We start from the raw sequence: 17,786 nt of genomic DNA, 5'->3' as shown, positions 1-17,786 counted from the left end.
GGGCTGCAACTCTATACACTGGATCTTAAAACAGTTTTAGTAACATACATATAAAATTAATAAATAAATAATACAATCACGAACCGTGAAATAATAATAATAATAATAATAATATCCTGGGACATTTTTCACACACGGCCATCTGATCCCAAATTAAGCTTGTATAAAGCTTGTGCTATGGAAACCAGACAACTGATATACTACATATACTACTTTTCTTTTTGTAAATACATACTTATATAGATAATTACACCCAGACTCAGGACAAACAGACATGTTCATGCACACAAATGTCTGTCCTGGGTGGGAATCGAACCCACAACCTTCGGCGTGAAAGGCAAGTGTTCTACCAACCACGCCAACCGGCTCGTCAAATACATAAACAACGAACTGGTTTTTGATTTAAGCAAGTGAGCATTCACGACTCCTTGACGCTCGTAAAATATTAATGTTTATATATTCGCCTTTATACTATATACATACATATATTAAAACTTGTTATAGAAATATTACTCGTTAAATAGAGATTTTAGTATACATACTGACAATTTTATTTATAGATTTTAATCATAGAAGCTTTCTGATATTTAGTGAAACTCGCCGCAGAAAACGGTCGAAATATGATTGCAAGTGATATGCGACATTGACCGTAATAATTATAAAATTTCAATAAGGCACGCATCAAAATAGTATATAACTAAGTCGGTTGTCAATATTTCACGCGTGAGTAATAAAGTGAGTTCATACAGAATGCACTGAAAAATTATATCCAATATGAATGTTACTAAAAACTATATACTAGCATATCTAGGCTAAATTCTAAAATACCGTAATAAAATTTATTACGATCGGCTGATGTTAATAATATTTTAGCAATTTTGTAATAATAATAATAATAATCTAGATTCAACAATGTAACTGTCTCTCAGAGTAAAGCTGACCGGTCGTATTAATATTTGAAATACGTAGCTTATTGTTTGACAAGACAAAATGCTAGTTTATAAGTGTGGCGTGGTGGCTGAGCGCGACAGTTTGTGGACGATCGTCAACCATGGCGCGGGTACTAGGGACCGTGTGCGTGATCCTACTCGTAGCGTACGGTGAGTGGCACACGAAATTATGAAAAAAATATATATACTACCATTATCGGTGTACGTTTAAGTGATTAATTTGCGGTTTTTTTTTTTTTAAATTAACGCGTTCGTTTGGCAAGTGTTTATCAAGTTTAGTTTTTTTGGTAATGTATACGATTAAAAAGTATTTATTTTATTACTTTACACTGCTATCTGGTATAAAGGCGATGCGTTTAAGGCGATGTTCATTTTAAAATCAAATCGAAAATGATTTCATATAACTTTTAAGATAATAAATGTAACAATAGTTGGTGTTTATAATATATAAATTTTGTCCTTGTTAAGGAATTAATTTCAGTCATTCGCAAGGATATGCTAGTATTTAATTTTTAGTAAAATTCATAATTTTTCAGTGCATTCTGTATGAACTCACTTTATTACTCACGCGTGAAATATTGACAACCGACTTAGTTATATACTATTTTGATGCGTGCGTTATATATAAAAAATAATATAATAACTAATGTGCTTTTATGTGTTGATCTTGAAGAGATAGTTTAAGGACATCGTTTCTTGCCGGTTCATCTTAGTAGAATATACTTGACGATTCAAAAGTATTTGAACAAAATATTTTGATTGTAATTTAAGTTGAAAATTTATATTTAAGCAATAAATCAGTGAAGTATCTTTAACACAAAGCTACCGACATAAAACTGACTGGGGATATATCAATTAAGTTCGGGTACTGAATGTTTTTGTAGGCGTAGTAGTGTGTTTGTTTGCTTTAATTCTTTAATGAATAAACGTTTATTTATATTGAAAATAAACGACCTTACTTGATTTCGAAAATGCATAACTCATAGTTTGAATAAGTTGGAAATAACAAAGTATAAATAATTTGCGTTCCATGTATATATGTACAATGTACATATGTAGACTAACTGATCCGCTCGGTTTTGTCTGCGTTTCACGTTACTGCGCCCGTGGCTAGTTGCGTTATATTATACAGTCAATAATATTTATTAATAAATTAGTATATAAAGATTAATTAATAAATAAATATTTACAATGACGAAATGTCATTTTGATGGGAGGGCTGTGTGCGTGGTTGGGTAATTACTATCCTATCACCAATTAATTACCGTTTCGTCAAACAATGATACTTTTTATTGCTGCATACCCGTTTGAATAGTACCAGTAGTCTCGTAGTTACCAGAGGATTAAAGGGGTAGGAGATACTTCTTAAAGTACGAGGCTCTGTTGAATGGTGATCACGTACCATCAAGTCTATTTAAGTCATTTTTGAAGTCTTTTTCGAAAAATTATTTTTAGGTCAGAGGCATTTCTTTAAGCGGTGATAGTTATTTGACAATCAATAAGCAAGTGCGGTTTCTATCTTGAAGATGCAATGTGAATTTAAATTAAATTAAAAATAAATAAATAAGGAAATACACATTGTGTGTGCGCATGTGAACTCGTGGACCATGCACAAACATTTTTGCATATTGACTTACAGACAAAATAAAACGAGTGGGACAACAGGTCCCAGGTAAATCTGGGGCAGGCGAAAATAAAAGAGTAACTGTTTTAGGTATATACAGAGAGGTGGCTGCAGCGCTCTATTATTATATGCATATATTGGTACTTAGGACTGTTGCACTTTGATTGCTGACTTTTAATAAAAAATATCTTTATCATGAATTACTATATTAAACTTTATACACACACATATATATAGGCGGCTCTACAAAATCAACCGGGAGTGTTTATAATATTTTTATTACACATACGTTTTTATCGAAGATTTATGTCCTTATGAACGATTTCGATCACGGTGGCCTTTATCGACGAAGAATGACTCCAACGTCGGATGACGGTGGTGATGTGTGCAGTGCACAAGTGCGTGCGTAAACTCAGGTTATTTGTTCAATCAATTTCATAATTCGGAGATACGGTGACACGATCGGAGAGAGTTCAGATGCTTTCCGAGGCGATGGAGTGTAAGCACAGCCAACTTAGACACGTCGGGCTGCTTTTTAGAATTTTAAACTTGTTACTGATCTGACTCTGGGTTTGAACTGAGGAACTTGGGATCTGCAGCCTTATGATATAGCCATTGGACAACAATCAAACAATACTAAGTAATGTTTGGTGGTAGAATATGAATGGGTGGAAACTAATTAGAAAGGGGAATACTAACGCCGACTATCATGTTAAATTGGTTGGGTTTTTTATTAAGCTATTTTTTAAGTCAAACTCTTGATTATGATTTTATGCTTAGTTAAGAATCGGATTATAAAAACTAGGTTGAACGTAATAAATAAAAAGTGATATGATATCGAAACACCCTGGTTGGTTTAGGGCAAGCTGATCTATATTTATGTAATAGATATATGCATTACCCTCCTCGACTCAATAAGGTAATATTAATATCAACAATCGGCTAACAGCAGAGCTGATGAACTAAAGTCAACATAATCGCGTTTTAATCGCTAATGTCATGACACTTGTATATTTAATAAATACATATACTTTTTTATTATAATAAGTCAATTCGGCTCGTGTATCGTTTAAATTATCCTATAGTATGATACTTTATACTTTAACTTAAAGGAAGGAGGAATCTTATTTTGTCCCGTTAGTGAAAATGTTTATATATGTATTTGTATAAGTTGTAATACAATGATTATATATATAAATTTTCTAATGGTACAGTCAAGGGTTTTATTAAGTCATGAACCATGTGTTAAAACTATCTAACTTATAAGGATGCAGATCCCGATATCTTGGGCTCAATTCAATAATAGTAACTGTGGGAATGTCACTGCTAGGTTAAAGCCTCTACAAAACCCTTTAATAAAACGTAGAAAGCCACAAGATGAATTATAAACAATAATAAAAAATTCAGTTGTGCTTGTTTGGATTCAAACCCACGATCATTCACGCGATCGTCTCGGGTCATATTCAGTAAAATATAAATTAAATAAAAAGTTATTTTATGTTTTCTATCTTAAATTTCTCAGTAACAGCCCGATCTTTTGAAATTGGCGTAACTCTCGTGTTTCGGAAAACATGCAAGGCCATTTGTACAGCTGTGTGCCGCTGTAGGTTAAGCTAGTCGATCTGACGGGCACAAGGGACATATATTAGTTCCTATAGATAATCACTGACACTGAAAGAAATGGTTGATATTTTTTACGATAGTTTCTTTACCCCCAATTGAGAGGGCAGGGAGGGCGTTAGGTTTATTTATCGTATGTCACGTTGTCTTTCAAATAAGTGACAACATAAGTAAGGCACATGTGGCTTATTAATTTAATCCTCACGGTTTGCGTTGGAGTGTTAACATCTAAACACCTAGTTCGAGAGAATTGAACACCATACCGATATCTGGGCAGAGGTTACGCCCGATATAAGAATATAAAATATGTAAAATAATAAACAACAGTATCGACCGTCTGCCCTGGAAATGTTTCTTCGAAATCCGTTACCCCTGTAATTTCGACGAAAAAGGATATTGACCTCTCCAATTTACTGTTACACTTGTTCTAAGGCACGACTCAGGTCAAAGGTTCAGGTCGTAACATTCAACTCTAACATCGCTGGACAACCTACCTACTTAGCGTGGAATTCAGCTGTTTCTTCTGTTTGTCAACCGATTTTCCGTTTTGGTTTAGTAGCTCGTCAATACGAGCTTTAGTATTATAATAAAAAAAAATGTTCGATACGAGCATTCATATATTCTTTCCTTTCAAAGCGAAAACAAATTTTTATAACATGCAAAATGTTTATTACTTCTATTACTAATAGCAGTATTAGTATCCGTAACAACTCACTTCCTAACTCAGTCTTAAAATGTCGAAAACATTTTGGTGCGTCAATGTCGCATATCACATTCTGACATTACACAATTGCGCTGAGATGATTTATGTATTTACTTTGTTCTTACAGAATAGTTCATATAATAAATACGTTATCAACGTACACATTGTTGCTACGGCTACTATAATGTATGTTATTACAGATATAGATATCTAAAGTAATTGAAAATCATCATTAGATCATTGAGCAATTAATATTATTAAATGTAAACAATAATAAAAATATCACTAATAGATATATCTAAATTGATTATGATAAAACTTAGTTGACCTCTCGTAATGAAATATTAAAGATACACGTGTTTTCGTTTAGTTTGTAATCAATTTGGCCTTTTTTATGTTAGTTTGTTCTTCGATAGCTTCGGCGATTTATAACTGATTATGACAATTTTTTATTCGACCGGTTATGTGTCGTGGTCCAATTTAAAAAAAAAACTGCCTCTAAGAATAGAAATAAAGGCAGAAATGTAGTGGATTTGTCAAGCGTAACGTGGATATAACTCGATATCTTTTCGTTTTAATAGTCTTTAATTATTTTTATTTTAACGACGCGGTCTCGTTATATAGCTAAAGCGCGTCCTGGTAAAGCAATTCTGTTTATTAAATATGAACAGTCAAATGGAACTGATTAGTAAATCCTACACTAATGTGATAAACGCGAAATATTGTGACGTTGGACGGTTGGACCTTTGTTATACTTTCACGCAAAACTACCGAATGGATTCTGATGAAATCCGGGATAGAGACATATCTAGTCAGGGTTTTCCGCGTGTCGGTTTAAGCCTGCGTCCTCCCCTCAGACGCGGGCGTATTCGCGGCCTAAAAGCTTGTATTTAAATATTATTTTTAATTTTTAATTTAAGTGTACATAGATTCAAAGACGCTTTAATTTTTTCTTTATATAAAGAATGAGAATTTATACAGTAAAAAAAAATTCGAGCCGAGACATCCCATCAAAAGATCGCTATATTATTTTTTACCTAATTCGAAAGTTCACAGAATTTTAATAAAATGTTTGATACAACTTTCAAATATTTAATGAAAAAAAAAGTTACTTCGAAGAAATTAGCAATATATTATCAGTTAGTTTATTATTTAGCATCATGTCGAATACCATCGACGATTCGTGATGTTATCACTGAAGTAAAAGTAGAGTAAAAAAAAGTAACAGCCTGTAAATATCCCACTGCTGGGCTAAGGCCTCCTCTCCCTTTTTGAGGAGAAGGTTTGGAGCTTATTCCACCACGCTGCTCCAATGCGGGTTGGTGGAATACACATATGGCAGAATTTCAATGAAATTAGACACATGCAGGTTTCTTCACGATGTTTTCCTTCACCGAAAAACACGATATGAATTATAAACAGAAATTAAGCACATGAAAATTCAGAGGTGCTTGCCCGGGTTTGAACCCACGTTCATCGGTTAAGATTTACGCGTTCTTACCACTGGGCCATCTCGACTTTTTATCATATCATCACTGAAGATTAATAAATATATACGTACATATGTTTGTTTATTTGAAATAATACTTTGTACAATGCACACGTAAAGTGAGAAACTCGTGCATTCTGCAATGCTAAAAATCGTTTTCAGACACGATCCCGTTATATTTAAATCTCCTCGAATGTAAATACGGACAGTTCGAGGAGTCATTTATCAATTATTCTACGCAGGAATCGACTGACATTCATCACACGGAACGCATACTTTCAATACCGATTTGGAACATATCGGCCGATACGTTGTCTGCATCTCGATACCGTAGCGCGTGCTACGCGACGCTACGCGGATCTACGGTGTTCCGACGTCCCATTACACAAGCGTCTAAAATAGTTTTAACAATTATTGTTGTGAAGTAGATTACATTTAATTCATAGCTAATTAACTATATAACTTATATATATTTTTAGAAGATTGGCAAATGAGCTGACCACCGCTCATAGACCTTGGGTACTAAGATATTTTGTTACACTGAGTCGCTTGCCCTTCAAAACGGAACACAACTATTCTAAATATTGCTGTTTGGCGGTGGAATATCTGATGAATGCGTGGTACTAACTCAGACGGGCTTGCATACACAAAGCCCAATTCCCAAGTGATTAAATATATCATAAATAAATATATTATTTAATTCATTTCAGCCTTAATGGTTCCATGTGTGTAGACTATTGTAAATAAAACAAAATCGTTGAGAATATCCTCATGTTATACACTGGAGACCTAAGTAGTAGTAAGTAAGAGGAGCCTTTAATAAAGTACCTTTAACCACTCGCATGGTCTATTTACGTCAGCTATTAAAAATATAATTAATTCAATTTTCCAGTGAAGGGTGCGCCTCGGTTACTACGAGACGGTTCGGACTGCGAGGTACGCGCGCGCCTACAGTCCGGTTGGGTATGTGGTGTGCATCGCGTCGCCAACAACAGGACACACTTCGCTAGCTTCCTGGGTGTGCCGTACGCAGCACAGCCTCTAGGCGAACGTCGTTTTCGTGTAAGCACATATCAGTTCATCGAGTAATATTTATCAATTAGATATTATATATTTATTTTATTAGGACTATTGACAGATAACGGGCCCCCTTGGGGTGTGATCACTTCCACCTATAGACATTTGCATTTTATAAGCAGTGTAAATAGCTTCGAAAACCCTTTAATGCGCCGCCAACCATTGAATATAAGACATACAATTTCATTTCAAAAAATCATTACAAAAAAAAGTAAGGTGGTAAAAGTCTTTACTTAATTTTTTTTTTCATTATTTTCTAGGAGTTGGAGCCTGTGAAGCCATGGGACGACTTCTTCGATGCATCTAATGAAGGACCTATTTGTCCCCAACACGATGTATTATACGGTCGTCTATTGGGCTCTGCCAACATGAGTGAAGCTTGCATATACGCCAATATCCACGTACCTATGGATGCCCTCCCAGGGTACAAGCCTCCGAGACCAGCTCGAGAACTTCTGCCTCCTTATGAAGCGGGTCTCTCTGAAAAAGAGGAGGACCCCGGCCTACCAATCCTAGTTTTTATTCACGGCGGTGGCTTCGCTTTCGGTTCTGGTGGAACTGGTCTCTATGGTCCAGAGTATATCATGCATAAAGACGTGATTGTCATCACCTTTAACTACAGGTAATTAATTTTGTTTTTTTTTTTAAAGATTACAAATAACTATAAAGAAATGTTACTCGTTTGAATAAGCTTTAGTAATTAATTTATTCAAATCGTCATTTTTATTATTCAGGTTGATTCATCTATCGTATTTATGCACGTAGCTTATCTAATCATTGGCTTTTTATAAATATTAAACGTAGGTTTTAAAACTTAAGTGGTCACTTTACAATAGTTTGCTCGTTTATACTAGATGCGCGATACCTTGCCCCAAAAAAGGTGCAATGACATAACAAAAAATAACTAAGCGACCACATAATTACTTGCTTCATGTTTTTACTCCACATCGCATATGTACCGTCGAATTGAATATAGCTTTAGAAATAAATTACATTTTATATCCGGATAAATAAATTTATCTAAATAGTTCTCATGACTTTATAAGCCTCAAATATACGGTTAAAGACATTTATTTTCTCAAAAGATTCACATTCAAATCACTTACAGAGAAAATTATAGAACAATACGAATAAAAAATTGTTTAAATCGAATAGGCGTACACAGTGAAACAATGGATGTTACAATAACCTAATAATATCGGTACAGTGCAAGCAAGTACGAGTAGTTTGTGACGTGAAGTAGGGTGGTCCAGTAAAAAGAAAACATAAAAAATGTATAAATATAGTGCGTATACAAAGTAATGACAAGTAAACCGACTGTACTGGCCGTCGTCGCGTTTGGACTCTACTACCACTTACCATCAGGTGGAGTTGAGTCATTTGCCATCCCGGGGCAAATAAAAAAAAAAAAGTAAGGGAGGTGGTAAGAACGCGTGAATCTTAACCGATGATCGTGGGTTCAAACCCGGGCAAGCACCACTGAGTTTTCATGTGCTTAATTTGTGATTATAATTCATCTCGTGCTTTACGGTGAAGGAAAACATCGTGAGGAAACCTGCATGTGTCTAATTTCACTAATATTCTGCCATGTGTATTCCACCAACCCGCATTGGAGCAGCGTGGTGGAATAAGCTCCAAACCTTCTCCTCAAAAAGAGGAAGGGAGGCCTTTAGCCCAGCAGTGGGACATTCACAGGCTGTTACGGATGTTTTTAAATTTTATATTTTTAAATTTTGGTGTGCGATTGTTCATTATATAGACAGGCAATGCACAATATATATTGTGTGTATTTCTTTACGATAATGCTTATAAATATACATATATAAATCAACTAATTTAATATTACATGATTATTGTCATATGAAAAATGTATAATTGATTACAATAAGTGTACATTAACAGTATTCTCTGGTACATTATTATTATCTTAGTATACATATATAGTTGAGTAGTAGTTTTAGTAGTTATTTTACATAAGATATATCCGTAAGTAATGTTATTTTAAGTTAGGAGTAGTGTAGTGTTATTAGGTATTATATTATATTATATTAGTTACAACTTTATTTATTTAGATTAATTTTATATAAGAATCAATTGAATTTTAAGAAGAATCCTTTAAAATGTGGCTTTTAAGATATTTTTTAAAATTATATAGCGATTTTATATCTTTGATATCCTTCGGCAAATTATTGTAGGTGCGTGCTCCTTCATACAAAATACTTTTCTTGCCGTAGTTTGTCCTTGATGGGCCTAAGCATATGTTATTAGCATTTCTAATCATTCGCTTATGAATATTTTTTACGTTTTTGTTAAGCCAAATTTTTTATTAATGTGTCTGAATACTATTTTACTAAATTCCGCCCGCGGATTCACTGTGAGGGGTGGGTGTAGGTGTTTGTTTTGTTTATATCCTTTTATATACCATGACAATGCGTATAGAAAATTCGAGATTGTTTGAGTAGTTAGGTCGTGAAAGCGTAACAAACATACTTTCGGATTAATAATATTAGTAAGGATAATTGCGTGTCCATATTTATTTTTATAAGTTTCCGTGTACCGTCTTAGATATAAAAGTAAGAATAAAAGTTAAGTAAACAACCTTTTCCTTTTGAACGGAACATAAAAGCCTAAGAATAAATTGAACGTTATAGTAAATTTATTATACAAAAAAAAAAATCCAAAATATCAAACCAATTGTTCTGATTGAAATAAAATGGCGTTTGAAAGATTACAGACTGTTACTTACGCAATTATATCATGTATTCTAATTTCGATCGCCCGCGGGCAGATTTTATAATTACCTCCTTATTATTTAAAAAATGGATTAATAAAAATTTTCATGCGTTGAATTAAATATGTTCAATGATTATCTCGTTAAATAAGTTTTTTTATTCTTATGCACTTAGGTTTTGTTTGGAAGACGAATACTGTCATATCAATTATTCTTTAGAATATTACAAGCAACCGCATGTTGTCTTGTTTTGATCAATTGTCAAGGCGCCCGCTTGAACGATATAGAAGTCGATGCTGCAGCGCCATCTAGCGGCAAGTTCCAACAGAGTGGATAGTATTAAAGCTGATGAAAAAATACTTATATGTGCCAAAAGATGCATGTCTAATAATCTTATACGGATATAGCAACAACAATTTTTGTATAAATGTATAATATTAGTCGGCTTACTTTGTCTATTTCTTTTTCCAGGTTAAATGTCTTTGGTTTCCTCTCCCTGAACTCGTCGAGTATCCCCGGCAACAACGGCCTGCGTGACATAGTAACCCTGCTGAGGTGGGTGCAAGCAAACGCCCAGTCATTTGGCGGAGATCCTAACGACGTGACGCTGGCGGGGCAAAGCGCCGGAGCCAGCTGTGCACATCTACTATCTATGTCCAAAGCCGCCGATGGATTGTTCCAGAGGTAAAATTGTATATTTTATTTTGAAGATAAAATTGATTAACTTTCTATTGGAAACTATTTTATTATTTTCTTCTTATAAGAATATAAACCGAAATGGCCCAGTTTTAAAAACGCGTGAACTTAACTTAACCGATGATCGTGGGTTCAAACCCGGGCAAGTACCACTTAATTTTCATGTGCTTAATTTATGATTATAATTCATCTCATGCTTTACGGTGAAGGAAAACATCGTGACGAAATCAGTATGTGTCTAATTTCACTGAAATTTTGTCACATGTGTATTCCACCACCGCAATCGTAACCCACATTGGAGCAGCGTGGTGGAATAAGCTCCAAACCTTCTCCTCAAAAAGGGAGAGGAGGCCTTTAGCCCAGCAGTGGGACATTCAGGCTGTTACGGTTACGATAAGCTGAGATGGCCCAGTGGCTAGAATACGTAAGTAACTGATGATCGCGGGTATGGACCACTGTGTGACAAAGTCAGATTCATCTCAGTTTAAATCCACTGTTATATTATTTAATTTGTATTTGCGTTTAATATATATTTATGTATTAAAATAATTCATAATCACTTGGTAAACAATTACAAATTTTCTTATAAATTTTGTTTCCTATTTAAAGATCAATGAAAAAACTTTAAATTTTCTGTGTAATTTCAGACTGATATTGATGAGCGGCACTGGGATACCCAGCTTCTTTACAACGTCTCCAGCATATGCAGAAGTCGTGGCTAATTTATTTTTATCTAATCTCGGCATCAACGCCACCGACCCAGACGACATACACCGACAGCTGATAGACACGCCGCTTCAAGATATCATGGAAGCCAATAAGCAAATTCAAGATCAAATTGGCATCATAGCTTTCCTGCCGGTCGTCGAATCCTCATTCTCAGGCGTTACCACAATTTTGGACAACGACCCTGATGTTTTATTATCAAAGGGAAGCGGAAAGAATATTCCGTTAATAGTTGGATTCACGACAAAAGAATGCGAATTATTTCGGCCAAATTTCGAAAAAATGGACATATTAAAGCGTATAAAGGAAAATCCACTTCTGCTTTTATCACCGAATCTTATTTATAAAGTGCCGATAAAGGTTGCGTTGGATTTGGCACAGAGAGTCGACAAGAGGTATTTCGATGGAGCACCGACCATGGACAAGTATATAAAGAGCTGCTCGGATACTTACTATGTTTATCCCGCTATGAAATTAGCAGAGAGAAGAGTTTTAATGCATGGAGCTCCCGTGTTCTTGTACCAGTACTCTTATGAACCGGATTTCAGTGTGATGAAGGAATCCAGAGGATTAGAGTTCAAGGGCGCTACACATGTAGAAGATATGACATTTGTCTTCCGAGCGAATGCTATGGACGGCGTTAAAGGCTTTTCGCCACCCACTCGCAAGGATGAACTCATGGCCAACTGGATGACTATGTTCGTTAAAAACTTCATGTATTGCAAGTAAGTACAAATGAATATTAATTTATAGCTTTGACAATATAATTAGGGTTTTTCATGATCACGAGTCTTACAATTTTAATGTAATTTACATTTTATATAATAATAATTAAAGGATATAATCGTCATAGATGTTGATTACTCGTATATATGAAAAATAGCCTTTAAAAGTTATTTCCCTTAGTTAATGAATTATTTCATTTCATAATACGCAAGGCGCAAGGATATATAGGCATGTTACTCATATTAGGCATAAAATAATTTTTATGTATATGATAAGAAGGCGTGGTGTTAGTATTATTGTTTGTATAAATTGTATTGTGTACAGTTGATTAGCGTAATTTTATTTTCATCAAACTGTAACTATCGATTGCTGACGTTCTCACCAGTTTTCGACATAAACCACTTTTCGAAACCGGTGATGGTTTATTTTTACAAATAATTTATCTCTCGTAAATTGACGATTCAAAATTGGCTTGTAGCTCTTCAATTTCTGTATTTAAATCCAAGAAGAAAACTCTTGTACGAAGTATACTTTGGTTTGATTTATTTTATAATTTTACTGATAAATGTGAGTGTAGTATTGGTCTGATAACTCTTTTTTATAATCTATCTCTCTTTTTTATGTAAGTATAAGCGAATAAGGTATAGAACGTGGATTTACTCATTTTATTGCCGTTTTTAATTTATTCGTTTCGTTTTTATAATTTCCTTGTTAACGTTTCTAGTGATCCCACTTGCAATCAACGTCCACTGTCAAACTGGCCAGCGGTCGAGGAGCGATTGCCCGTCCAGTATCAGAACATCGACATGCCCATGTTCTTCAGGTTCACGGAGCTGAACGACGAACAGCAGGATATGGTGCAGTTCTTCGACAGTTTACAGAACAGGACCAGTTAAATATGAGACATTATTTTTGTGTTGTGTTAATTGTGTGCCGTTTGTGATCGTGTGACTATTTATTTCCTAATTAAGGTCGAGATTGAACCGTCCACAATTATTGGATTTAACTGTACCTGAAATATTTTCTTTTATAATTATTTTTTACATTAGATTGCTCCTACTAGGTCAGCGCTCTAATGAATAGCATTTTTTTTAATTTTAGGATTAGATTGTTTAGATATAGTTAATTTAACTTTTAAATATAACTTACTGTGTTTTTAATTAAATAAAAAAAGGGTTTTTGCGCTAATTCATGTAACGATGACGCTACAGTCCCTCAGACTGAAAATACGTACTAAGGCCTGTAGACTCTGGAGAGGCTCTATATATATTTATTTATATCTGTCTTGTAGATAATTCATTCTTAAGTATAATAATGGCCTAAAAAATTACAGTCATTTTCAACAATTTATGGCACAAATGTTAATTTGTTGATTAAAAATACTTATTTTTATTCCTATTTATATTAAAATCGTGTTTGAATTAGACTTGAGTTATAGAACCTTTAAACATTCTAAATTAGAAAAAAAATTAAGCATCGGTGACGTCATATCCGTAACGTGCTATAACTGACGATTCAAGAATGATTTCCAAAACGAAACTGTTAATCTGTTCACTATTTAGTTTATTTCTTATAGTTTCGCTCCAGTGATGTGGACGCGTTGATATGAACGTATTACTAAGATTAAGGAGATTTTCTTTTTGTAGTTTTTACGATACAAGCTGATTCTTTTGTGAGCTATCTGTAAACAGAACCAATTTTATATGACTGATAATAGCGTCCTCGGATGAGAGTAAAAAGCTTAATCATACTTTGTTCTGTAATACATACAGCATTATGATATTATTTTAGTTTACAGCAAGTGTACAAAATAATCGGTGACATTTATTGATAAGTTTAGTTTGTAAACAGTTTTTTCCATAATGTACTTACGATTTCTTAATAAAATATTATGTATGAAAACTTAATAATAATTTATTTCATTTTTGTCAGAATCTCGTTGTTTGATTGAATTATTTGTAGCTAAGTATATCCATACATATAAATAAAATTGAAGTGTCTGTTTGTGATTTTAAAATAACCGCCTCTTTTAAAGTTAATATGGCAATTTGCGAGTTACCAAAAGCAAAACAATCATTTTTTTTTCATTTTTGTCAGTCTGATTGTCCAGTTTAATCTTATAAACGGGTAAAAATTACAAATTGATATAACTGAATTGTTATAATAAGTATTTCAAGATTCCGTTTGTCTTTATTTCATAAAGATCGGTTAAATGTATCAAAAGTTATAAAAATATACGTATATGTTGCGGCCATTAGTCCATAGATGGCAGTGTGCTAAATACGTCAATTTGTGAATCGCAGTGTCCAGATTTTCCGGAGTAGTGTGACCTTCTGCCTTACATTTTAGCATTCGAGTTTCGCGGTTTTGTTCAAATTTTCGTTGTCGTTATTCTGTCGTCGTTTCGTTTGATTGTATTTATAATTTTCATGAATTTCATTGTTACAATTTAAATTAATATATTAAATACTTTGTGGCTTTAAGTTACAATTATTAACTCTGTTGTAATTCTATTAGTCTTAACTTCTAAGTAAATTTTTTTTTTAGAAATTTTATAGATTATTACTTTTTACTTTTAAGGTTACCTATTCTTTAATTTTAGGGTTTCATAAAGTTTGCATTAAATTGTTTAGTTTTATTCTTATATTTTATTAGATAAGACGGGTTGTAATTTTTTATAACTAACTATATGTAGCATGTTCACGTGTAAAACATGCCAAAGACGTTGTTGTTTTAGCAAATGGATGTTATACACGTAATATAGTATATAAGGAGGCATTACAATAATTCAGTATCCATATTCATTTATCATTAATTACTAGAATAATAATAATTGCACTAATATCGTAAATACCATCTCAGCATTGGAACTACTTGGTCACTTAACTTTGTATGCGCATGACACTTGCTTGTTTTATTTTGGAACCAACATAAATGATATTATTGCTAAAGCACAAGAAGATTTCCATTATAATATAATAACGATAAATGCTTCCAAGACATGTTATATTATATTTAAGTAAAAAAAGAAAACTGTTCCACAGCATGATGCGCTAACCGTTAACAACATTCCAATCGAACAGAAAACTTGCGAAAAATATCTTGTTTTTTTTTTATAGAATATTTTTATTAATGACATTACCCAAATCATTTCTAATTGCAATATTTTACTCTATGCGGATGATATGAAAATTTTTAAAACTATAAACTCGACTCAAGACTGTGTATCACTTCAATCTGACCTTAATAACTTAAGCAACTATTGCGTTAAAATCTCTTATATCTAAATATAAAAAAATGTAACATAATAACGTTCACAAGGAAAAAGAAACCTATAGTATATAATTACTCACTGCAGGATACATTATTAGCCAGAATATCAGAGGTTAGGGATCTGGGTGTATTTTTAGACCACAAGTTATCGTTTACTTGTCATATCGAGTATATTACTTCTAAGGCTTATCGTATGCTTGGGTTCATCTTAAGATTGAGTAAAGAATTTACACATTGCTCCACCCTTATTCTTTTATTCAACGCATATGTTAGGTCCATACTTGAATATTGTTCCACAGTTTGGAATCCCAATTATAACATCTACGTAGATAAAATAGAAAGATTACAAAATAAGTTCTTAAAAAATTTGCGATTTAGAGCTGGTTTATCTGATAACAAAGATATCTCTAGAATAGTCCCATTAACTGTGCGTAGACAATTAAGAGACCAAATAGATTTGTATAAAATAATTAATAACATGGTTGACTCTAAATCTTCTAAGTAACATATTATTTAAATGTCCTCGTCTTACTGCTAGAAATAATTCTTTGTTCTTTGTACCCTCATGTAAAAATAAATTTACAAAGAATGTGTTTTTGTACCGTTCTTGCCTAAATTATAATAATAACCTCCAAAACTTAGATATTTTTTGCCCAAAAATTGGTGTTTATAAAAGAGCAGTTTGTGATATCTTAAAATGCTAATTGTTTTTAACTCTTTTACCTAAAGTGATAATGTATTTGCAGTTTTTATTTTTGTTTTACTTTCAATTTTAATTTAATTTAATTCAATTTGTTATTTTTTTTTGTGTATTAGCTTTAAGTGGAAACTTGATTGATTTGTGATTTTTGTTATTTTTGTTTTATATTACAGTGTTTTTAAAATTGTTTGTTTCCCAAATAAATAAATAAATAGGAAGGCGGACGAGCATATGGACCACCTGATGGTAAGTGGTCACCAACGCCCTTAGACATTGGCATTGTAAGAAATGTCAACCATCGCTTACATATCCAATGCGCCACCAACCTTGGGAACTAAGATTTTATGTCCTTTGTGCCTGTAATTACACTGGCTCACTCACCCTTCAAACCGGAACACAACAATACCACAACAGTACTGCTGTTTTGCGGTAGAATATCTGATGAGTGGGTGGTACCCAGACGAGCTTGCACAAAGCCCTACCACCAGTGAAGTTGGTTTAAGGATAGACAACTATCTAACTTTTAACAACCACATAGACCACATTAAGAAAAAACTTTTTTCTTTAATTGGTTCAATAAAAAATATTTCTACGTGCATACCTCAGAAACTACTTTATACTATTTACAACTTCTTGGTCAAGTCACATCTGTTATATTTAATCGGAATATGGGGTAATGCTGCTAAAACAAAATTACAAGAACTTGGAAGGAAACAAAATAAAATAGTAAAAATACTTTTTGGATATCCCTCTCTAACACCTACAATAAAAATTTACAATAAAACAAGGATTATGAACCTACGACAGCTTTATATATATATATAAGAAACATAAAAACATAAAAATACGAAAAATCATTAGTAAATCCATACATTCTGACTTGTCCTTTGTGAAGCATGTAAGTAAGCGTAGCACCCGCCGACCTAGTTTACTAGTTCTCCCGAAAATTAGAACTAAGTATGCAAGAAAAGATATAACGTTTGAAGAAGTACAACATTATAATAAATTACTATCCACTATAAAAAATGTCAATTAACGAGTTCAAGTATCGGCTCTCACGCTACGAAACCTGCATGTGTCTAATTTCACTGAAAGTCTGCCACATGTGTATTCCATCAACCCGCATTGGAACAGCGTGGTGGAATAAGCTCCAAACCTTATCTTCAAAAAGAGAGAGGAGGCCTTAGCTCAGCAGTGTTAGTATACCGTACTGGCCTTTTAATCCTGTTTAACTGAATTTTGGACTATGGCCAAGTGCTAGTATAATATATAAAGCTAAGTTTGTATTGTATATAAAGATAGTAAAATAGCAAAATAGTAACCTTGGTAAATAAACACGGACACTGCAAGAAGTTCTTAATGCTGTCCCAACTATGGCGTCTACGATCTCATACATCTTGTACTTGTAATGACCACTCGCCATTCGATTCAGAACACAGAAATACAAAATATTGATGTGTGGCGGTTGAAT

General features: G+C 33.4%; 2 protein-coding genes across 3 annotated transcripts in view; one reads left to right on the top strand and one right to left on the bottom strand.

Moving 5' to 3' along the window:
• Nucleotides 1–17,786, bottom strand: part of LOC126775821 (serine/threonine-protein kinase D1) — a 74,450-nt gene that overhangs the window by 35,356 nt on the left and 21,308 nt on the right. The gene's annotated exons all lie outside the window — the stretch shown is intronic.
• Nucleotides 1,043–14,796, top strand: LOC126775828 (juvenile hormone esterase-like). Its single transcript, XM_050497949.1, has 6 exons — nt 1,043–1,100; nt 7,279–7,448; nt 7,724–8,085; nt 10,666–10,878; nt 11,538–12,341; nt 13,067–14,796. Exons 1-6 carry the CDS (start codon nt 1,052–1,054, stop codon nt 13,236–13,238), a joined length of 1,770 nt encoding a protein of 589 aa, XP_050353906.1. The 5' UTR covers nt 1,043–1,051; the 3' UTR covers nt 13,239–14,796.

Source organism: Nymphalis io, chromosome 19 (assembly GCF_905147045.1).
Source record: "Nymphalis io chromosome 19, ilAglIoxx1.1, whole genome shotgun sequence".
In the NCBI taxonomy this organism is placed as follows: domain Eukaryota; kingdom Metazoa; phylum Arthropoda; class Insecta; order Lepidoptera; family Nymphalidae; genus Nymphalis; species Nymphalis io.
The sequence above is the reverse complement of the archived record's forward strand: the minus strand, read 5'-3'. Positions and strand labels throughout refer to the sequence as shown.

What these genes read in the sequence shown, in the direction of transcription:
- LOC126775828 (XM_050497949.1), top strand. Translation starts at nt 1,052, where the DNA reads ATGGCGCGGGTACTAGGGACCGTGTGCGTGATCCTACTCGTAGCGTAC. An exon ending in GATCCTACTCGTAGCGTACG is followed by an intron (nt 1,101 to 7,278) that starts GTGAGTGGCACA and finishes TCAATTTTCCAG; the next exon opens with TGAAGGGTGCGCCTCGGTTA. An exon ending in GCCGATGGATTGTTCCAGAG is followed by an intron (nt 10,879 to 11,537) that starts GTAAAATTGTAT and finishes GTGTAATTTCAG; the next exon opens with ACTGATATTGATGAGCGGCA.